General features: G+C 34.5%; 1 protein-coding gene across 1 annotated transcript in view; it reads left to right on the top strand.

Annotated features, from left to right (window-relative positions):
* ST8SIA4 (ST8 alpha-N-acetyl-neuraminide alpha-2,8-sialyltransferase 4) overlaps positions 1-24,437 on the top strand; it is an 83,686-nt gene that overhangs the window by 12,243 nt on the left and 47,006 nt on the right. Inside the window, exon 3 of the mRNA XM_016221993.2 lies at positions 5,641-5,898. Coding sequence (XP_016077479.1) covers positions 5,641-5,898 — 258 coding nt within the window. The remainder of the gene's footprint in view (positions 1-5,640; positions 5,899-24,437) is intronic.

Below are 24,437 nucleotides of genomic sequence, written 5' to 3'. Positions count from 1 at the left end.
CCATCTGAGGTGTAAATTAAACTAAAAAATGCCTTCCTTTAAGGATTTTGAGACAATTTTGCCTTTTTGTTTGGTGGTTTTTAGGATTTTTCTTTTGATGCCATAGAGGCCACTACATTCAAAAGCCTGAACAAGCTCAGGTTACGTGCATTCAGAACTCTGAGGCAGGTTGCTCATGGAAATAACCTTTTGAGAGAGAAAAAAATTGTGTGTTCTCTCTGCTTCTCATAGGCATAATGAAACACTTGGCACTTCTTGAACTAGTTTTTTTTTTTTAGTAAACCATGTACATAACAACTGAATTGACTTAGTGATTTTTGTCTGGAGTTAAAAGTTTGCAAAAACTGATTCCTAATATGTGTCATAACCTAATTTGCCTTCTCAACTTGTGATACATTCCAACGGTAAGATTTGCCTCATAAGCCTTGCTGATGGAGTCAACAATGTCATTTAGATTAAATTTTAGTTGCCATAGCACGTATGTTTGCTGTTGGACAAGAAAGCTGCAGAGAAGAAAGAGTGGCACCTGGTGACAGGTTAGCTATATTTACCATTTCACAAGTGAAAACAGTGCTTAGTAGTTTAATTCTCTGAGACTCTGCAGCTGCTATTTCAAGTGATGGGTGTTGTTGAAAGGGAAGTCCTAGTTGAAAATTCAGTTGAAAAGTTTCTGCATAGAATCTATTTCTGTCAGTTTAACTGTCTAAACCAACCTTTAGTTTAAGCCAGCATTGCCTAACAAAAAAATGATCTTTATGACTAAATTTTTAGTCTTACTGAAAGTGAAACATATTTTCAGATTCTTTCAGTTATCTTTATCATTAAAAGAGAAGCTGAGTTTAGGTGTGTGCTTACCTAATGGAATTTTAAAAGTTACTTTATGTTCACAAAACAATGAAGATACATAAAAAATATTTTTTTGTTGTTCTGTTCAATCACACACAGAACACCCCCCCCCCCCACTTTTAATATGTGGTAATAACATTACTACATATAGGAAAACTTGTATAGCAGCTTCTTGAATAACATGGTTTCATTCAATGTCATTCCATTATAACACTGATGAGAAAAAATTAATGAATTCCTGCCTGGGGACACGGTTTGAGTGGAGTTTGCATGGTCCCCCCAGGTCTGTGTGGGTTTTCTCTGCATCCTTTGGTTTCTCTGGGCCCTCTGGGCCCACAGCAGAGACTTGCATGTTAGGCGCACTGGCGTGTCTGCATGGCCCAGTCTGCGAGTGGGTGTGGGTGTGGGTGTGGGTGTGGGTGTGGGTGGTCCTGAGATGGAAGTGTGACCTGTCCAGGGTGGGTGGCCGCCTTGTGCTCTGAGCTGGAGGGGTAGCCTCCAGCCGGCTGCGACCCTGAACTGGAATAAGCGGGCTGGCCAGGGATTCCCCTGCTTGTTTCTAGTCACCTTTCTTACATGGATGGACGGCTCACATTTATTTCAGTGTTTAATATTTGAAATGCTTCTGGTTTTTATTTAGAAGTTTGATGATGTTTCTGTGACCAGCAATATCTTGCAGGAACTTAACACTTATTTATATCGGTTAGCCTGTGGCGGAATTGGTTTTGCTATAGGTTTTCTTTCTTGAGGTCACTGTTTCGAAGAACCTCCCCAGGAGGGTGGGGGGGGCTCCCTGTTCCGGTTCAGCCTGCGTGTTAAACGCCCGCCTTTGCTGATTCTTGCTCCTGCAGAGCCCAGAAGCTAAACTGAGTTCTTTCCATCTCTCTCATTCTGAAGCAGTTTTATTTAACCTGCTCTTTTCATGCATATCAATTATCTTCCGAGCAATAGCATGTCTGTTCTCCTTGTTGATATTTAAAGTGTCCTTTCCGTTCTAGGTAAGGTCAAGAGTTTTTGGTACTTCCAGTGACATTTAGTTAATTACACTTAAGCACGAGCTTTCTTCTCTTTTTTTTCTACAGTCTGAACAATATCTAGGCTTAGCAAATCCACAGAACATTTTATAGTTCATCTATAACCTAAAAAATGCCTACAACCTGCTAGAGAGGAAAAAAAGAACTAAACTTTTCCTATTGTTTTCAAAAATATTAATCATCAAAGTAAAAATATTATGCACTCAGTAATTATATTCAGCCTTTCTTGCAACCTACATCAGGAATTTTAGCTCAGATAATTTTCCGTGCATAGGTGTAAAGCCTAAAAGGTAACTAAAATTTGGTTCGATATTAAGAAAAAGAACAAGCTGGAGACATTCAAGGTTTTCTCCCCTCCCCTTCAGTTTCAAAAAAGCAAGTACTACACTAACAATAATCCTGAGTTTTGCTTAAAAACTTATATTTTTACATTTTGATTAGCCTATGTGAATTAATACTTTTATTCTGAATTGGAAAGCACTTTTACTATTTTTACTGCTGCCATTTTAAAAAATAAGCTACCATTGAGCCTGTAACAGCATTGGAGGAACACACAATAAAATCATCTGCACGTAGTCATTATTTATATCATTAAGCATTCTTTTCTTCCAAGAGTAGGACATTATGATGTATTTCAAAACTTTTCTGAACTCTAACACTCCACTTTTTTATATCAATTTTTCCTGAATAAATAACTTAAAGATGCCCATTGATCCTTAGGAATTTAGAAGACTTAATGCTTGAAAATATTTTTGCTGCTTTCTATCACAAAACAAAGGTTCTGTTATTGGAAAGTCCCTCTTGCTTTAAATGCTGTTGACAAGCATTTACGTGTTAACTTTTTCATGAGTAAAGCAATTTCCAAGCTCTAAAGAGTCTTCTTTCAAATCTGGACCTGAAATCTGTTCACTCCATGCTTGCAAAAATGCCACTTCTTGTGGCTACATCTTCAGATATCTACTGCAACCCCTTCAAACTGTGTTCAAAGGGAAATGATAATACCATGTCCTCTGGTGATTTGACCAAAGGTGATAAAGACCCCTGCAGTCTTTATGCCCTTTTCACAGGAAATGAACACTTTTTGTTGAGATACAAGTTCCAGGCATTACGTTTTTTACACAAACAAATAAATTGTGGTTAATAAGTATGTATAAAAGTTTCTGTGGACTGCTACTCTTGGTGCTAGTTGTTAAAAATCCTATTTACTTAATATAATGAAAAACTTCTCAATTTTTTGCAATTCCTATGTCCTATAGTTACTGAATTCGCTGGGAGTTCTCATATAATTTGTACTTTTTTTAACTTTAAACTGTTATGGTGACTGATAGTATTTCTATTAATTTTTAAATTTCATTTGTAGGGCATGTATACAGGTTTTCCTTTCCAAGTTCCACTCCTTATGAACCTGATATTCCAAATATTTGAGGAAAATTTTTCACAGAATTCTTTCTTTTCCAGAGAGGTGTCAGGATACTTCTTATAAAATCTGGTGAAATAGCTTTTCATCACCTGGTTTTCTAATTATGCCACACAGTAAACTGGGACCTATTTAAAGGAAGCCAAAAATAAAGAAAACAAAAGGAAGATATGTATTAGCTCTTTTCATCCCCTCTGTGCTAGTCATGCTTCTGGCTTATGAGTGTGATTTGGAAAATTAGCCTTTTGGTGGAGGGATGGGAGAGACCATATTTTGTGCTCAGTAACAAAGTGTATGAATTATGATGGCGCTTAAACAATACTAGCACTAGAGGAAAAATATGTCTGTCATATCTTGAATGTTATAATAACGGCTTTGCTTTTAGCTGTGAAAATACAAACTGCAGTAAGTGCACTTTAGTAAATAATATCCAACTCTCAACCTAGGAAAAGCTTTCTCACATTGCTTCTAGCTGGTATGTTTGGTAATTTAAGAATCAAGCAATCCCAGACTTTGCAGGCCAGGTTCATAGTTTCTTTGGCAATATAATTCCCTGGAAAACGTATTACTCTCCTGGGCTACTTTTTTTTTTTTTTTTTTTTAAATATATCTTTATTGATTTCAGAGAGAGGAAGGGAGAGGGAGAGAGGAACATAGTTGTCATTGATCAGCTGCCTCCTGCACACCCTCAACTGGGGATCCAGCCCGCAACCTGGACATGTGCCCTGACATGTGCCCTGACATGTGCCCTGACATGTGGCCTGACCGGGAATTGAACTGCGATCTCCCAGGTCCTAGGTGGATGCTCAACCGATGAGCCACTCCTGGCCGGGCTGGGCGACTTCTTTGTAGTTAGTTCCTGGTATAATTAACCCCACCCCAAAATTTCTTCTGTGCAGGGCTCTTCAGTCTCCTGGCTCCCTCAGCTTAACGGCAGCTATACTCTTAAGTCATTTGAATGGATACACTTAGGTGGGAAGGCAATGTCCCTCTTGCTGCTGGGGTGGCTCTGACTTGTAGCTGCATCTCTTGCTCACTGGGGCATTAGAAACATTTGAGAGGTCCCAATTTCTAGACTCTCACACAGTTTAGATTGTAGGTCATTACCAGAGATTTTTCTTTTCATCTCAGCTTGCAATTTGGCTATTTCATGCCTAACTTCGCTAATCTTTTAGGACCTTGATCAAAGGAACAAACAACACATAGACACTTTTTAACCAATTCTTCAAGAATAACAGGTTTTTAGATATAAACTATGACTTCTGAATTATTACAGACCACAGTTTTATCAGGAGCTTGCTATCTCATGCCAAGGGTCACTAGTTTTCTAGCTAGCCCACTATATCTGTATTTTCATTTTCCATCATCAAACTTAACATATGCATATATGTTTAAGTAGCATCTCACATCTTTTATCAATTTCTTTATCAGTTATGGGATAGGCCAAGCTTCCTTTAAAAAGAGACCTTAAAATACAGTGGATTAGGCAAGTTGAAAATTTATTTTTCTCTCATATAGTCATGCTCATGATTCACTCATATACGACTTAAGAAAGCAGACACATGACCAAATCCAGCTCCACTTGGGTTTGAAAACTTGGAAATTTTCTAGTTGAGCATCCATGTGCTCAATTAAAACTTAGAAGATGCATATACTAAAGGGAAGAAGATAAGAAAGAACACTAAGGAAAATCAGCAGCTGCTTCCATACGTGCGTCCAGCGCTCTGTCAATCTTTTCCTCTAATGTACCCATATTTCTTCTTGGATCCTTGAGCCTGGAAGGAAGCTTCTATATACATATAATGCTATAGCTTTAATTCTTCTTCAAAGAGTTATAATATACACATAATTTGGGTAAATGTATATAGGTTAATTGGAAAGTTCAGTTATTTTAACAGAGTTTATTAAGGTGTAATTCCAAATGCTTTCAAGTTATTTCTATTCACCTTAACTAGACAATATTAAACAAAATAGATGACTTATAGGAAATCAAAGCTATCAGTATATCCAGTTATGCAAAGTTAAGTCATGACAATTGTATTTTATTTACTAAACTAATTTTTCTATATATTTTCATAGATGAGGGAGCGTTTTTTTCACTCCACAAATGGGCATATATACCGTATTTACTTAGAAAATCATTGAGAAAGTATGGGGAAATGATTTTTTAAATATGTATTCTATTTTCTATAGAATCTATTTAATTAGCTGCTTTAATTACCAAATCACAATTTAAGATTAGTAATTTACCAATTTACATTCTATCATATGGTGCTTTGTAAATGATATCACCAATTCTTTGATTTGCTGACATTAATAGAAGAATTTTTATTTCAAATATAGGAAGAACATTCTTCGTTTCCTAGATGCAGAACGAGATGTCTCAGTGGTCAAGAGCAGTTTTAAGCCTGGTGATGTCATCCACTATGTGCTTGACAGGCGCCGGACACTGAATATTTCTCAGGATCTGCATAGCCTCCTCCCTGAAGTTTCACCAATGAAAAATCGCAGATTTAAGACCTGTGCGGTTGTTGGAAACTCTGGCATCCTGCTAGATAGTGAATGTGGAAAGGAGATTGACAATCATGATTTTGTAATAAGGTGAGCTTTCTTCTTTTCCTAGATCATAATTTCTTCAAAGATGTTTAATTTAGAAGTACAAAACTGGCAGAAATGTTTAAAGCTAAAGTTAATATTAAGGATTATTGAAAGCTCAAAAAAAATTTATCTATGCTTTTTCTGTGTAGCGTCTAAATTTACATTTACCTTGAAATGTAAAATTAAAATTATTGCATCATTGAAAAAAAAGATTCATACCAGCATTTTTTTGCCAAATGGCAATTTTATTAGATTTGATACTACATAGGAAAAGTTTCTCTTACTATTTCTTCTTTATATTGATTAATTGAATATTAATTTATTCATGAGTATGAAAAATAATTATATTTGTGAATGAATTCACCTAATTAATTCTATTCATAATTATCTTTAAATTAAATACATTATATTTATTTCTTTATAAACATTATGAACATTAATATGCACTGAAGTAATATATGTAAGCTAATTTTACTTTATAATGCTAATTATTTAGCAGATTGCAAGAATACAATTTAATAAGTTTATCTTTGATACATTAGGCCAAATGTCTTCATTATTCTTTATACGTGGTATTTGTGTACATTAGTATATTTTGGTTTTTGAGTTTTCACACATAATTAAACACACCTGTTTGTTTTTCTTTGATGATAAACAGATATTTGATGAGTCATATGCTTGGTTAACTTTTAATTAACTAAAGCAAACACAACAGTAGAAATGGGATTGTGATGGCATCATAAATATTAGTGATTTTTAAATTCCCAAGTTATATGTCTGAACAGATTTTTTTGCTCGTTTTAGTTCTTTAGGAAAATTTGCTGAATGGATACTGAAATGTGAAATGGAGCAATATAAAGATAGATAAAAAATATTCTGATTTGCCATGTTGACAAATAACCTGAAGTCTTGAATATACTGGAATCCAGCCCGTGAAAGTATAGATCTTGAAATAATCTTTTAAAAATAAATATAAGTGATTATATAAGTATTCATCATAAATAGTCAATATTTTTTTATAAAATGAGAGCCAAGAAAAATCATGATAGTACACTATCAGGTGAATATAATTCACACAATGAATACATATCTACAAACATTTGGCCTTATTAGCTTACCTTTTCTCAGTTGGAGGTAGGGTCAGAAATTTATTTGACATCAGTTGAGCCTTTAAAACCTGAACTGTTAAATTGGACTGAGAGGAAAACCCTGACAACATGTAGACGTACAAACAAAGTTGTATCCAAAGAGGAGGTAAAAATATTTGATGAGGGAATGACAATGGAAGTGGAGGTAATGAGCTTTAGACATCGAAGCCTGTGTGGAGTATGGTTGTGAAGAAAAGCAAAGCTACATTTCCAAAGAGACAGAGGGCAGGTAAAATAAATAAGTAAAGAGGTTAGAGCACAATAGAAATTGTTGGAGTCTAAAGAAGAGAATTTTTTAAGTTGATTGATACTGGAGAATATAGGATCCAAATGGGACCAATCCTTGTTTGTACACTCCTCAGCTTTAGCATTGGGATCTATATAACTCTTGAGAATCGGCCCCACATCTGACTCTGAAATTAAGACCATAAGTGTTTGTTAAAACTTCTATCAGGTTACATAATTATCACTTCTTTTTTGTGGTGAGAACAATTAAGATCTAGTATTTTGGAGATTTCAAGTTTGTAATACAATATTGTTAATCACTATGCTGGGCATTAGATCTCCAGAATTTATTTACTTGTTGCAAGTCACTTACTGGTATTTGAGCATTTGCAAATGGTAGAGTGCTTTTAGGAAGAGACCTTCAAGAAGTTCTTTATATTTTTCTAAGCTATGATTATTTAAAAAATTTATTTAACAAGAACCAAATGATGACCAATCCTATGAGTCTATAACTGTGTTATGTTCTTACCAAGAAGTATAAAAAAATAAGGATAAGCATCTTAATGAAGACATGAAAATTATCACCATATTTTTTTCCTTTCCCCCATTATTACTAGTTTTCAAAAATAGAAATTGGAATGCTCCAGATTAAAGTTTGTATTAGGAAATGTAGCTCAGGATTAGATTTCTGATTTTCCAAGAACAACTTTGTCAAGAACCCACTTATCATTAGAAACAAATAACCTTTCAGGAAAACCATCTTTGTTGTATAATAGCTACTTGGGGAATTTTTTTTTTTTTTTGAGTCTCATGGACACAAGCTTCTTCAGTGACACAACATTGAAGACCACACCTCCGGCCTTCTAAAGCTGTGTCCTTCTCATGGCATTCTGTCTCATTGTCTCTGTGCCAGAAACTGTTTCCTTCCCCAAGTATGTATGGCCTTTGTTATTATACATGTGTCTCTTCTAACCCTAGAACATCAAGAAGAATATTTTGATTTAAAACTCAATCATAGCCATCCATATCAAACTTATTAAAATTGTTAAAATTTTAGTAACAATCTATAGAATATTTCAAATTTTTCACTTTCCCAGGGATATATTGTGTGTGTACTTGCATAGAAATAGTTTTGGTTAGTTGTTTGTGTGTATAGCCTGTGTTCCCAGTTTGGTTCCCACTTTTTCTGTTAGATAATAAGCTTGTTAGGAGATAAATTACGCCTGGTTTGCTCGTAGAGGGCACTAACTAGTTCAGTGACCCCTCAAGGATTAGATCCATCTAGGTATTATATTTAAGTTGACCTCTAGCTTTATAAACCAAAGCATTATTTTAGATAAAATCTTAATTGGATATTAATTAGATTTTAAACTTCACCTTTATATTTTGTAAAAAAGCTTTAAAGAAATAAAATACCATCTTTTTAAAAATGATGTACCAGAATGCACTGTTGAATGCAAAAGGAATTTCTTGCTCCAAATAGTTCTTCTATTGTGGGATGAGGGCAAGGGGCATACAGATGGCATTATTGTCCTATAAAGTGTAGTTGTGGAGAACATGACTTTTAATATTCCCCACACATATTTTCCAATAAGCCTGTGGAAAGTACCCACATTTATGTTTGGCATATAATGGTAGCTCTACATAAACACACACACACACATACACTGTCATGCATTTCCTCTCCTACAAGGGATACTCCCTCAGTGGTTGTTTGTATCATCAATTAAGTGCTGGTTTCGGTGGGCTATTACACAAAATAGAGGCCCTGATCAACATCTTTACATGATGTTTAACGTTAAATAAATAAATAAAAATCAAAGCCTAGTTTTGGTTCCCTAATGACTGCCTACGTAGTGAACTGATTTGTAAAGTCTAGGATTCATATACACATATACCTAAATAAAAGAAAAATAAACAAGATAAATAATTTTATTTTTTAATAAAAATGTCTAAAACCATAATTCAAAAAATAGTGTTATGTCCACTTGGTCAGTATTTTTTGTATGTGCAACCCTCAAGGAATCTCAATTGTTGCAAGAAAGGAAGGTTGGCCAAGACAGAGAATCACGGGTGGTCAGTCACGCCCTCAAGTTGAAAATCTTACTTCTCTTGACCTGCAATCCTCTCTGATAGAAAATATTACTTCAGGATGATAAAGCTCTTGTGATGCTGTTTAATTTAATGTGATATAATTTAATCTGGCATTGCTATGTCAGTTATATACCTTGTTCCATCTTCATGAGAAGAAAAGGAAATGGGAGTATAAAAGAAATATTATATTTAATTTTTCTAGCTTTATTGAGATATAATTGACATATAACATTGTGTAAGTTTAAGGTGTGCGATGTGTTGATTTAATACACTCATATATTGCTTTATGAACACCTCCTTCAGGTTGCATATTTACTATTTCCTTTTGGTGATGAGAACATTTAAGATCTACTCTCTTAGCAACTTTCAAGCATATAATACAGGACTGTTAACTATAGTCACAATGTTGTACATTAGATACCCGGAACTTATTCATCTTCTAACTGGAAGTTTGTAGCCCTTGAAATTAGCCCTACTAATTTCTCCCAACCTCCAGCCCTGATAAACATTATTCTGCTCTCATTTCTATAAGTTTAGCTTTTTTAGATGTCACATGTAAGTGATATTGTATAGTATTTGTCTTTCTCTGTCTGACTTTTTTCATTTAGCATAATACCCTCAAGTTCCATTCATGTCACAAATGGCAAGAAAGGAAATAATATTTTAATGTTATTCATTAGACCTACTCCTTTAAATATTGATAGGCATTTTGAATTCTCTGGGTGTGCGGCTTTGAAATGGGAGGAAACTGTGACTTTCCTTTATGTTCTTCTGCATCCATAGAGTAGGTACAGGTCAGGATCTATACAAAAAATGTCCTGCCGATATATAATTTTATATCCAATATTTTCTTTTTTTCTTTGGGATGAGCTCTTCTTTTCTTCAAATAGCATCTATATCTATGGTGTTTTAAGTAAAGAAAAGTGCAATTTTAGGCCTAACAGTGGCATTGTTAACTGATAAAAAGACATTCCAAATATTCAACTAAAGTTACACTTTTAACATCATTTATAACGATGTGTGCAGACAAAAGAATGAAAAATATATGTGATTTTAAAATTATGAAACATTCCTTTATACCAGTACTTATAGGGCCAGTAAATTTAGAGGACTCCACAAATGATTCCCTAAAATCCTTCTCCCACTCAGGTGTCATATTAACTACAATTCTACTTATTGAAACACATTTCTTTGGCATTATTCTTATGGGCATTAAAATGAAAATAATCTGTTAACAGGTAAACATTAATTTATTATCTCAGTCTGGCCAGCATGGCTTAGTGGTTGAGCATTGGCTGAAGATCCAGAAGTTCCCGATTCCTGGTCAGGGCACATGCCTGGTTTGGGGGCTCGATCCCCAGTAAGGGGCCTGCAGGAGGCAGCCAATCAGTGACTCTCATCATTGATGCTTCTGCCTCTCTCTCTCTCCTTTCCTCTCTCTGAAATCAATAAAGATATATTTTTAAAAATTATTATTTCAAAGGTACCAATAGAACAGTAGTTTACTCATACAACAATCCTTTATGAGTGCCAACCATGGGCCAGTCATGAGTGGAGCACACTTATAGAAATGATTATTTGTGCATTCCTTCCTGAAGGAGGTCTGGAGTTGAGTGGGGTCAGAGAAAATCTCTGAAACAAGAAGTTTCTGGAAACACATGGTAAATTTAAAATATTTTTTATGATTTCTCTATTATTTCAATGCAGAATGACTTACAAAGTCTTTGGAAGGGAGAATAGGTGTGGTCCCAACACTGAATAAGACTGTTCAGAGAATTTTATCTGAAGTCTGTTAAATATTCCAGAACAACTCTAAATAATGAATAATCTTTAGAATTACAAACAATACATTTTAAGAACGGGGGGAGAGAGTATGAATATTAATGCTGTACAGGAAATCCTTCACTCAATATAGGGAGTCCAAGAGTCCAAGCAGAGTTCATTGTAAGTAATATCGGATGAAGTTGGACACCTTCCTATACTTTAGTTTTATTTCTAATTTGGAAACTGAGAATATTGTATAAACTATTTCTCTGTACCTAGGGTATTATAATTTACCTACTCAGCCCACAGAGTGATAGAATTGCCATTACAAAAACCCCTGCCCTAAGTTCACCCCATGTGTACTTATTTATCTAAAGGTACGCTGTAAAATTTCAAGAACTCAGAGTTTAGAAGACAGCATATATCATTTACATATCACCACAGACCCCCCCCCAAAAAAAGAGAGAGAATAAATTTAGAAAGCTACCTTAATGCACTCTGTTTCAAAGTATCGTTTTAGGTGGTGTTATTTTTTTACTTTGTGTAGTAAAATATTGGAACAGTATGTATCTTACATTAAAGAATACAACTACTTAGGCATGAAAAGTGCTTTAGATTTTGCAAAATAATTTTAATGTGCTTTTAAATTTTCCTGCAGTTACTTTTAACATTCTTAAGATAATTTACTCCCGTGTATATTTACAAAAAAAGTACATTCCAATCTTTGTACTTTCTATAGTAAAGAATTTTATAAATTAACAATAGTGGTGTTCTAATGAAAGAAAAAAATATTTAAATATTTCCTAACATTGATACTGAGAGATGATGGAGAAAAAAACCTCATTCCATGTTCTCTATTCTACTCCCCCACCCAAATCCAAGTACATAAACTTAGAGATAGTTGTAGTGAATGTATATATTTCTTCAGGAAACTAAGGTAATAAGATAAACATGTTTTACTCTATTATGATCTAGCTTCAATAAGAGAAGGGATGATATGTTTTACAAAAGAGAAAGATGGTGGAATTGACTTGGCTTGACGGGGACAACGTAGTTTTATAACTCAATCAATTGCTCGTTTTCCACTAGCGGGTAATTTACAGCAAACTTTAAATCATCCTCTTGACCTTCTATGACTGCCTCCTCTTTCATAGCAAAACAGACTCTTTTCTGGGAGAGGGGAAAAAACGCCTGCTTTTCTATGCGTTCACAGAATGGCTGTGATTCTTTCCCAGCCACTCTCACAGGGAACACGTTTGTCCTTAACTCAGATGTTTGAACTGCGAACAACTAAGTTTCTGGTAGGGATCCAGGTCCGGGGAATTATAAAGATTTAAAATGTTTTTTATTGATTAAAATAGCTACTTTATATTTTAGGGATAGCAACATTGGTTATGTGATGTTTGCTGCTTATATTTGTTACCTTCTTTTTATTTATTATATTATTCATATTTTTGATCAATGAAAATTTAAAATTTCTTAAACTATAATTCAAGTCTGTTGACTTGAATTATAAAATGTTTGTCTGGGTACGAATCATAATTTTTATTTTATTTTTATTATTTATGGTTTTAAAATTCAACTTAAAACTAAATATGGCATTTCTTTTATCTTGTGATGTGAGGTAAGGCACTAACTTTTTTCTTTCAATCATGTCACTCCTTGAATAAAGATATTTTATTTACAATAGATAATTTTTTAAATAGAAATGACAATAACTGATAAACTATTTTAAATTTTAAAATATTTTCTTAAAATATTTATTTCATTTTCTAAAAATAGAATATTATAAAAAGATACAATTACTCATCTATCAATCCAGGAAGAACTCTAAAAATTCTTAGTATTTAGTGCAAAGTTGCTTTCAAAAATGTAAATTGATAAAACTTTTCTAAAAATCAAGTTGATGTCTACCAAGCTTTAAAAATAATGTATTTCTCTATTCACTATTTCCAGTTCCAAGAATCTAAGCAAATGTGAACAATTATTTAAGTAGAAAGGCATTTTTCTAATGCCCTACAAGATAGGATGAGTAATACATAATACATCTGAATTATTAGTCATTCAACAAATGGAAAAGAGGAATCTAAGGCACAAGTCCCAGTAAGCACAAAAACAAATGCTTTCTGTGGTCTTTGGATAAGACAGAGTTTGTTCCCATTCTGTTATCACATTCATAATGAGCAACACTGTGATAGGGGAAATGGCAAGGTGTTTTGGTCTTAAATGGTGCAGGATTACTAAACCATGTTAATGGTTTACATGGTATCCTGTAGTCCAACAAAGACTCTTAGAGTGTATTGGTTTGTTGGTTTGTTCGTTTATTTCTGTTGAGGTTTTGTTGCTGTTGCTATAAGCAGAGGAGGAACATACTTAGAGGTCAGAAGCATGACATATTTGCAGATGGAAGGACCATGATAATAAATAAATCAAAGATAAGAAAGAGCACTCAGTAAGGAAAACACTAGATGAGGCAAAATATGATAAAACCCAAGTCATAGGACAGAGCAAGATGATAAACCAAGCTAAGATGTTATGATTATACTAATGTAAAATATTATAGAGATCGTTCTTCCCTGACATCTAATGAGCTTAGTAAATGGGCAATTAATCAGCCCTCCCATAGATTTCAAACTATGGTTTCAGTTTTGGGTTTAAAGTCTTTGTTATCTTGCATCTATCAAGCCCATCTGCAAGTGGACCTAGGCCCAACATATGTATTTCAAAGCCAAATACAAACTTTCAGTATCTGTTGTTTTAAGGGATAGTATAGCTTTGACCTTTCATATAATTTATTCATTAGCTCCTTCACTCTTTTATTAGCCTATGTATCGGGAGGTGAAGATACAGAAATGGAGAGCAGCCTCTGCATTGAGATGATCGCAGTCTGGTGGAGGAGATAGAGTAATGAACTAATAATGTGCAGGTTGCTTTATCAGAGGCGCACAGAGTAGAAGGCACTGGCAATGAGGCAGAAAGGGGACATGAGCGGATGGCCAAGGGTGATTTCCTGAGAGAGGCAGCCCTTGAGTTGGGTCCTGAAGATGAAAGATGTGGGAAACAGAGGGGAAGGGAGGGGAGGGGAGAGGAGGGGAGGGGAGGGGAGGGGAGGGGAGGGGAGGGGAGGGGAGGGGAGGGGAGGGGAGGGGAGGGGAGGGGAGGGGAGGGGAGGGGAGGGGAGGGGAGGGGAGGGATCTGTAATGCACAAAGGGACCTGGGCATGGGGAAAGTGGCTTTCCCAGGTCCAGGAGTAGTTTCAGCATGCTGGACTAGAGGGCTGTGTGGATCAATGGAAGAGGCTAGGTTAGAGAGGGAGGCTGAGAGACAGGTAATGCAGGGTCCATTATTTCTTGCTATGGAGGTTGGGCTTAATTTTGCATGTGATCTCTGAAGCCACTCAGTTGAGGAGTGGCCTGATCAAATTTAAAATTTGGAAGATTTCTAGGTGATAGATAAATTAGTGGAAGACAGAGATGGTAATACTGAAAAGAGTCTAAAGGTAAATATAATAAACGGCAAAGCAAAACAGTGACAGTGGGGATAGACATGGAAGCAAATGAGGAAAACCAAGGAATGATACATGAAGTGTATAATAAATGGAAACTAGAAATGAGAATGAACATGAATATGCTACATTTTAAAATGTAACTTTTTTTTTGGAGACAGAAAATGAATCTTGAAGATTCTGAATAATTTTCCATTGGTTCCTCTGAGGTAGTTAGGATTGGGTTAGCAAGCTACATTTTCCCATATAACAGAGTTTCAAGTGACTTTCCTGAGTGTACACAGTAAGTTGGAGAAGGAATCAATAACAGAGCTTTTATTTTCTCCTACTCAAATTTACATGGGAAATGCTTATCTTTTTCAATTAGAAATAACAGTCAGTGTTGCCCTAGATAAATAGATTTTTAGTTGCATGTATACTCTGAAACATAAAGACCAATGAGAGATTGTCTCAATTAGGGGACATTTCAAATTTTGAGGACGTAGCATGAAAGACAGAAAAAGTGTTTAGGCTGACAAACCAGTTGAACAACAAATAACACCACAAAAATATGATAACTATGTTTGTTAGGTGATGAATGCGTTAACTCACTCTATTCTGGCAATTATTTCACAATACATATAAGTATATCAAATCACCATGTTGTATACCTTAAACTTACACATTTCTTGTCAGTTATATCTCACTAAAGCTGGGAAAAACAATTTAAGCAAATCAAAGAAATACTAAATAATGAAAAACTAAGCTGACTTTATATCTTTGAGCAGTTTCTCCAGTTGTGATCTATAGATCATCTGTGAAAATTTCTCTTTTATCATATACTTACTGTGTGTCAAAAGAATGTCAAAATATTCTAAAGACAGTTAAGTGTGCAGGAGACTCAAGACCTTTTCTCTCAAGGGAGCTAACATCTCAACCAAATGAGATAAATCTTTAAATCAGGTAGATCTGATTTCAAGTTCCAGCTTGAATATATATATTCAGTCTTAAGTGATTTCTTTGCTTCTCTAAACCCCAGTTTCTTCACATTTAATATGAAGAAAATAATCCCTATCTTCTGATTTTGTTGTTGTTTTAAAAAAGGGTCTAGTATAAATCCAAGTATAAATAGTTATTGAGGAAGTGTAAAATTTTCTTCCTCTGATGGCATGGGATTAATATTCATGCTGAGAAAATTGTATCTGTGACTTAGGTACACGGAAAATATAAATATTTGCAGTTAAATGGCCATCGTTACTAAGCAGTACATATTCCCCCATGAGGTGTAATTGAAACAATGCTTATTTGAGAGTTCAGCAACCTGGCTCCCCTGCTGGCATTGCTGCTAAATATAGCTGTGTGACTTTGAACAATAAGGTAAACCACTTTGGGTTTCAATTTCCCGAAATGCCAAATGCGGCAGTTGAACTAGATGGACTCATAAATTCCTTTCTGTACCCTAAACTCCATGACTCTATCTTCATATGATTCAATAGATACCTTTGGAACAGGTCCTGTCAACTTGCATTGTTGTTTAAATTTTTTCCTTCTGGTTGCCATGCTTTATAAATAGATTTCCTACTCATCAGTCAACTTGGAGGAATAGCATTTTCCACTTAATATTGTATCCTCTGACCTGGCTGTTTGTTTCTCTTGGTGCAGGAGTATTGCCTTTCCTCCTGATGTATGCAGGCAAATGTTAAGGCTTAAAACCAGGAGAACAGTATGACTTCTTAGTCAAAGAAATGTACAGAGAATTGTAATGATTCATATAGATTATTAAAAATGTGATGAAGCCAGGTTCTTGGAAGGTCATGGCATCTACAAAATATTTTAAAAAGAACCAGTAAGTAGAAGTGTTATCACAAGGATAGAGAAGTTATTTCACATCAACATCATTTAGTATAGTTTTGGGAAAGGAGCTCTGACATTTTTCTGGAAGATAAGACTTCCCACTTCCCATACCTACTTCACTGGCAACCACTGAGATTCTTGGAACCACAGAAAACAATTTGTTCAGTATATAATTTGACTATGCCATTACTGGAAACTTTTTTTTAAAAACAGTAACAGTCAATAAGGTATCAAATGTTAACAGTGATTGTCTTTTAGAGGGAGAGTTACAAGTGCTTTCTGCTTGAAAACTAGATTAACTTCTGTTTTTGGTACTGGTGTGTGTGTGTGTGTGTGTGTGTGTGTGTGTGTGTGTGTGTGTGTGTGTGTGTGTGTGTGTGTGAATGTGTGTGATACTTCCTCATGCAGTGAACACAAATAAACTTTTAAATTGGGAATGAGAGTAACTTTAGTTTTAAAAAATATGTTAAAATCTGAGGTGTACATGGCTACGGTGATGTACTAGGAGTTAGGAGAATTTGGCTCAGGTTTCAACTCTAACACCACCTGAGTTATATTAAGCATGAAATGTTTTTAACAAACATAAAAATTCAACTTATAGAGTTTTGTAGCCTATAGTTTTGAGCGTTTTCTCATTAGTGTCAAGTGTCCGGTGTGTGTGTGTGTGTGTGCGTGTGAAAGAAAGAGAAAAAGAGAGAGAGAGAGAGAGGGAGAGAATATGTATTTTGGATAATCAAAATCATTTTAATCTGCAATATTGTGCAATAAATTCTGGATTTATATTATAATTTAATATTTATATTTAAATTTATATTTAAATTTCAGATTCAAAGTTGGGTTCAACTCCCAGCTCTGAAGATTTGTAAACTGAAGCTTCCCCCACTCATTTGTAAAATATGATTATTGATACTCAATTATATAGCTGTTCTTTAGGTTTGAATAACTTAGGTATGGCACAAGGTAGGTAGTAACTCTTAGCTCTTATAATGGTTAGTGAATTAAATAAATGATTGGACTAAACAACACAGTCTTGAGTCAAAAGCATGGTGATCCCCTAAAGAATTGGAAGTGATATTTCTGCTGTGATTCATAAATTGTTTAGGAAAGGTGTTCAAAATTAGAATTCCATAATTATTTTTTGAATACTAGTTTGACCTTTGACATTAAACATATGGCTCCTAAATATGATTATTAAAAATTAAAAACATTTATTTGACATTTTAAAATGAAGCAGTAGTTTCATTAATCTGTTGCTGCATTACTTAACAGATATTTTTTCCCCCCAAAAAAACTATTATCAAGCAGCCACTAGAAACCAAGGTCTGCAGAACCTCAGGAGGTGTTAGGGATATAGGGATAAATGATGTGATCTGTGCTTTGAGTTTTCAGTCTGATGAAAGAGAAAGACATGTAGAGAGAAATAACAAAATAGTACGATAATTGTAATAATAAAGCTAGAAATAAAGAATTGCTACCAGGGAGACAGAAGAAATTAATTATAAAATTGAAGAATCTTAGTTTTAAGGCAGTTCTTTTGAGACAGGAAAAATAATTTCCTTTGGAGGAATGCCATATCTTTATGGATATTCTTGCCCTTATTCTTTGTGTACATCATCTTATCGAAGTATCATGTGGCTGTGCGGGCCACGCTCTTTGGCCTGGATTATTGAGATCATTACTAATAATCCTATGCAATTTCTTAACATGCCTTGCCCTTCACTTTACTTTTTTAAATTCTCCAGAAATAATCTTCTATATGTAATTTAAGAAAACTATTACTATTTGGGAAGCTTAATTTTGTGCCTATTATATTAAAGATATTCTTTAATTATCTAAGTTATTCTTTAATATCTAATTCCTGGATAATTGTAATGTACAATAGACTTTTAAGCATAACTCAGTATGTTATATGATGTTCAACAAAAAGCAGAACACTCTCTGGATTCAGTTAGAACTGGGAGTTTCATTTTTACAAAGCACAAACTGAAACTGTTATACTTTAATAAAATAAAGGGGGGAGGAACCTAACAATTGGAAGAATGCCAACCACTGTAGTTTTTTCCACTTACCATCCTTGTCTACCATCTTTTTTTATGGGTAAATTTTGACTCTTGAGTGTTTTAAAAAATCTGGATGTTTTTCAAAATCAAACTTTAAAATTCTCTAGTTTCCTAATTTTTTGAATGATGATAGTTCTGCTTTCAGAAAACACTAGTCACTTAAAATATGTACGTCAGTGAAGTAGTTCATATTTCTTGTTTAACTTTAAATAATTCCAACTTGAAAGGATGATTTTTAAAAACAAATTTTCATCTGTTTTGGTTAGCATAGCTTCTGAGAGTTAAACATTGTAACAACTGTGGTTAAAAATGCAGTTTTCATCTTAACACACACTTGTTTTCTTTAGCTCACCCTTCCAAACACACATTACTTCAACTTTCTAATGGAACATCTTTAACATGCTAAACAGAACTAACACTTAAAAATAAAGACTGAAGTGATTGTACAGAGAATCAGAAGATTTAGTGTGGAGCTCACAAACTGACAGCCTGGGGGCCTACTCCGGGTGGCAGAATTTGCTGTTGTTGTTTGACATTTATCATCACTGTCCCATGAGAGGCTGCCCCCTTTGGATAGGAAAATATATAAGCAAAATTACCCATTTTTCTGTTATGTTAATCTCTGGCCCAATGGCCTGCATGTTTTCAGGCCTTTTTAAAGCATCAGCGGTGCCCCTAGCAGTGTGAGAGATCAAATACCATTGTAAATAGTTCTCATTTCACGTACGCAGAGTGCCCAGAGAAACTCTCATGATTATTACGGCTACCTCTCCTAACTCTAAAGATATCAACTCTCTATAAGCAACTAAATAGGACAGGATGTAATACATAGTAGAATAAAGATATAAATAAATATTTTAGAACATGGCAGTGGAAGCAATTAGTTCTGCCAAAGAAATCATTGCAAGGGATATTCACCTTTGAGTTTTAACAATAGTCATGACTTTTTTTTCTTCAGATTAGAGGCTAGAATGACTTCATGAGGAAGGTCATGTCAGGCAAATGCAACATCATAAATAAAGGGACATTTATAATGTCTGATGCCAATCATATCTAACATAAGCAATGATATGTGTAAAGACAGAATTCTGGAAAGTAAGGGTAGGAACAAGTTATGAAGCCCTGGACTGATATCACTTAAGATTTTTGGTTAGGATAGTAATGTGATCAAATGTACATTTTAATAAGGTGATACCATCCTTGAAACAGAGGATGATAATGTTGGAGTCCTTGTGTTAAAGAACTGGTTAGAGTAATATTTTCAAATGTTGTTTAATAAAGATGCATAGTAAGATGATGTGCAAAAAATTATATGCAAGAAAACCTGACAATTTCTATTATAATCCATTCTATTCTTTATCATTTGTTCAAAATTGCTGATCAATGACCCCAAATTTAACTAATGATCCACCAATGGGTCTAGCTAATAGTTTGAAAAATAATTAATTAGGAAATTATTGTAATGATAGTTCAAAGAAGCATGGCTGTGCCTAAGCTAAGAAAATACCAATAGAAATGGAGAATATATTCAGGAGAAATTTTCTGAGAGGAATTTTCAGGGCTTTGTAATAAATCTGATATGGAAGATTAAAGAACTATAGAGATCAAGACCTTTCAGCCAAATGCAAAATGTGACTTTCCACTAAAAGAAAGCATGAGAAAGACCCACTTAAAAAAAAAAAAAAATGAAGTAATGAATGTGAAGTTGCCTTGGCCTACCTATGATATCAGAAAATAAAACATTTATTTTTATCCACTCATGATAATTTTCTGAATGCTTGTTTTGTATCAGAATGCTTAAATTTTCTGGGCATTAAAACTACTGTCTTTCCACGACCAACTGTTGAATAAATCGTATGTATTAAATGAGAAATCATTTCTCAACCTTAGATTGTTACTTTTAGGAAAGTAAAAAGAAAAAATATAATTGGACAAACAAGAAAATTAAATGTCAAGGCAATGGTACTATGACGAGTTTGAAGGGTAATCACTAAAAGTTAAAAAACTCAGGTATATTTCCAGCAGACAGTGTAATGACCTTGTTGTACATAGTTTATTAACACCATACATTGGCAAAGAGAAAAATTCTGGTTTATCTGCCTTGGTTTTCTGGCATGGCTGATTAAAGTATCAGCCATAATAGTTGAGGAATTCTGTTTTCTTCTTTTTAATGCAAAACAATTTTTAAGAACATAAACCCATGCTCAATCATTTCTTTCCTCTATAAAACACTAATACTCAGAAACCACTGATCAGTGGAGTAGCCCAGTTCCCTGATTATGCCAAGAGACACTAAAAAATACATTCTAAAAATTCTTCCTTGGTTTCCTACCCTCTTGTCTTAAATATCCTAATCATGGATTTCTACCAAGACAATGGACAAGAAATTTCTCAACATCTGTCAGAAATTTCCTTTCAGACTACTTCAGAAAAATTAAAATGATCCTACTATTTAATTATAAAGGAAAGATTAAGAAGATACGTTTAGTATTCATTCTATGTACAATTTTAGGGAACATGACATTTAGAATAATTCATGATTCACTTTTGTGAAAAATAAAACAATCACATGCAAATTCTTAAGTACAATAAAGGGTAAAATGAGTAGGTCATATTTAAATTACTTTGAAAATTCATGTAGTATAATAAGTTTTTCACAATGCTCATGAAGTTTATGAACTTTTGTAAATATATTGTCAAGCTTCAGGTAGAGAACAGCAGTTAAAGCTCTTGCTTTAAAAATCGCTTAGTGCTCACAACCATGCCCTGACAACCTGAAGCTGGAGACCTTGTTTTTAATTGAGAAAAATTGAGGATAAACATCATTATCCTTCTCATGTCTTACTTTTTCCTTTTGCATCTCATCTTATTCCTTTTACCCCTCCTCTATTCTTGCTTGAAAAATAGGTGAGGACTTGTAGGTAGTAACACCACTCAAAATAAAGTGCGCTCCAAGAAGGATAATAAATACTGAGCTTGAGCTTGATCAAAAATGTGGGCTCACTGTGGAAACCTGACTGTGGCCACCTTTTCCCATTTCCCCAACTCTTGCTTTTCATATGCTAGAGTTAATCATGACAGTCTAAGGCATAGGCCTATGGAGTCAAATTTCCTAGTGGAGCTGACGTCTTGCTCAACTCTGCACTTTTAGGCCTTCCTTTTAACCCATTGCTTTACATCAGAGGAGACGTTTGGATTTCATGTCACATTTAAGTTCATTGATGTTACTAATAGCCCTCCAGTACTCTTAATATTCTGAGGTAATTTCAGGATCCCCTTATTATTTTTAGATCTGAGTTCCAGTGCTAAAGAATATTTGTCCTTTCAGCAATATTACTTGTTCATATGTAGTTTTTCATAATGTGCAAACACGTTTTATAAGAAATAAATCTCAAACAAAAAAGATAAGTGTATTTATTTCTAAATAAAACTCAGTGAATAGGCTTTACTTCTTAGTCTCATCTGGGACATTTTTTATTTTATTTTAGGGAAGGGAATATAGTCTACTGATTTTGCTATAGAGTTTTTATTTGAATTCATACGTGATTACAGGAGAGTGGGGAGAGATGAAACCCCCATCTTAGCCAACTAGACTTTCAGACCAGACACGTGAATTAGCAACATCAATGGGCTGATAAAAGCCACAGCTACATCACAGTCAAACGTAACTGAACTTGTCACCGAATTCTCTCAATTTGTTCTGTGGTCAAACTTTTCCTTTTCATTCACAGGGATTAACTGGTGCACAGTATTTAAGAGCTTATAACCTACCTCTATTATTGACAAGCTATGTAAACTTGTACAATTCACCCCAACTCAGTTTCTGTCTCATGGGATTATGGTAAGAGATGCATATAGTATTACATGCAAAGGAAATAAAAGAGTTTCTGGCACATAATCCATGCTCAATGAAACCTAGTTGTCCTTCTTAATATCATAATAAAAGACCTTCACTACCTTATATATAAACTGTTTCAAAGTTCTCATTGTAGAGCCTAGTTCTCTTACACACTTATGTCATAGTCTACTTTTTTATTGAATTTATTGGGGTGACACTGGTTAACAAAATTATACACTTTTCAGGTGCAAAATTCTATAGCACATCATCTGTACACTGTATTGTGTGTCCACCACCCCAAGCCATTCTTCTTAAGTACACTTGGCCAGGTCTATGAGCTTCTCAAGTTTTCATATTACCTATGGTGTCAGATTTGTTCTGTCTAATATTCAAGATGTTATGCAATCAACCATTAAATCAACCATTCTAACCCCAATTATCTTCCGGGGTGCCTAAATTCCAAACAAAATCATTTATTAAATGACCTATAAATAAATATTTTTTCCACACTGTTGCTCAGTAAGTTCTTCCTATTTGATATGCTCTTTAAATTGCCTGCATACTCTTGACTCTCACAATAGGTTGTAAGAGGAAAGAGCTAATATTTTTTACCAACTCTAAGCAAGCAATTCTAAGAAGATATTTAGATATTTTTTCCTTTCCCCGCCCCCAATAGCATTCCAGTCAGTGTTAATAGGCTCAATTATAGAAAAAGTTGGATCGCAGAGATGTTACATAACTTTGCTGAGGTCACCTGGATTGGAATGTGAACACTAATGCTCATATAGCTACTGAATAAAAGATGGCTGAGGGTAGAAACTAAGCTAAACAACTTTGATTCCTTAAAGTAAGCCAGCATTGGATATTGTCAGGTGCATTTCTTGGCATGCTTTCCTCTTGAGGCCCCCAAAACTAAGTTATTAAATAATATGTGTGCAGTTGTAGCAGATTTGCCCAACGACTCCATTTCAGTTTTGACTGTAGTGTGGGAAAGACGTAGTCTAGCATATTTCTCAGTATTCAGATCTTTGTCTTTTAGAAAGAGCATGATTTTTTTCTTTCTGTGATTTCCCTAGAAATAATATGACACTGTTCTTCCAAAGCTTGCCAGTAATGTAAACAAATCTGGATTTGTGAAAAAGTCCCTGTTCTGTTTAGTCAGTTATTTTCAAGATATGTGTCATTAGTATTTATTTCTATCACATTTAGGATTTTCTTGTTATTTCACCAGCAAGCATAAAATGTGATGTGTGTATTTTTGTGTTCACCCACCATACTGAAAATGCAGATCTTCGGCATGATATTTCATCTCTATTTCTTACACTCTGTTTACCACATAATGGTGTATATCACATATAGATCAACTGTTAATCCTACGCTTCATATTTTGAAAAGTCATGTCAATTAGTTAATCCTTTTACCAGCATTTTGAAAATCTTTTCCCTCAAGAGGTCTGAAGTATGAATATTATTTTCATATTTAATATACCTAAAGCCCTTTGTTTAATAACTGCTTAGGATTTGGGGAGTGTTATGGTTGAGTTGCTTTATATAATATTCTTCCATCCTGGGAGTCTGAGACTATAACCTGAGACCAAATGGTAAAATACTGTTTCTCCTACAGGAAGCTGGGGTGAATGATGAACATATAAACATTTCCTCTGATGCTGAAAGAGATCACATGTAAAAATAATGTCATTTAAAACTTCTGTCCTGGAGTTATTCTAAAGTAGCTGTGCTTTTCTTTTATATGCACTATGGCCTAGGACATATTTCTTTTTTTGTTTTAATTCTCACCCAAGGATATTTTTTCCATTGTTTTTCAGAGAGAGTAGAAGGGAGAGAGTGAGAAATATTGATGTGAGAGGGACACATCGATTGGTTCCCTCTTGCACTCGCCCCTACCAGAGTCAGGGATTAATCCCGTGACTGAGGTGTGTGCCCTTAGCCAGAATTGAATCCGAAACCTTTCAATCTGTGGGTCACTGCTCTAACCACCGAGCCAAACCAGCTAGGGCATAGGACGTATTTCTTAACCACTTTGTGACCTTAGTTACTCCTCACTTCAAAGTAATG

This window comes from Miniopterus natalensis, chromosome 3, assembly GCF_054644295.1.
Source record: "Miniopterus natalensis isolate mMinNat1 chromosome 3, mMinNat1.hap1, whole genome shotgun sequence".
Classification (NCBI taxonomy): Eukaryota; Metazoa; Chordata; class Mammalia; order Chiroptera; family Miniopteridae; genus Miniopterus; species Miniopterus natalensis.
The sequence above is the reverse complement of the archived record's forward strand: the minus strand, read 5'-3'. Positions and strand labels throughout refer to the sequence as shown.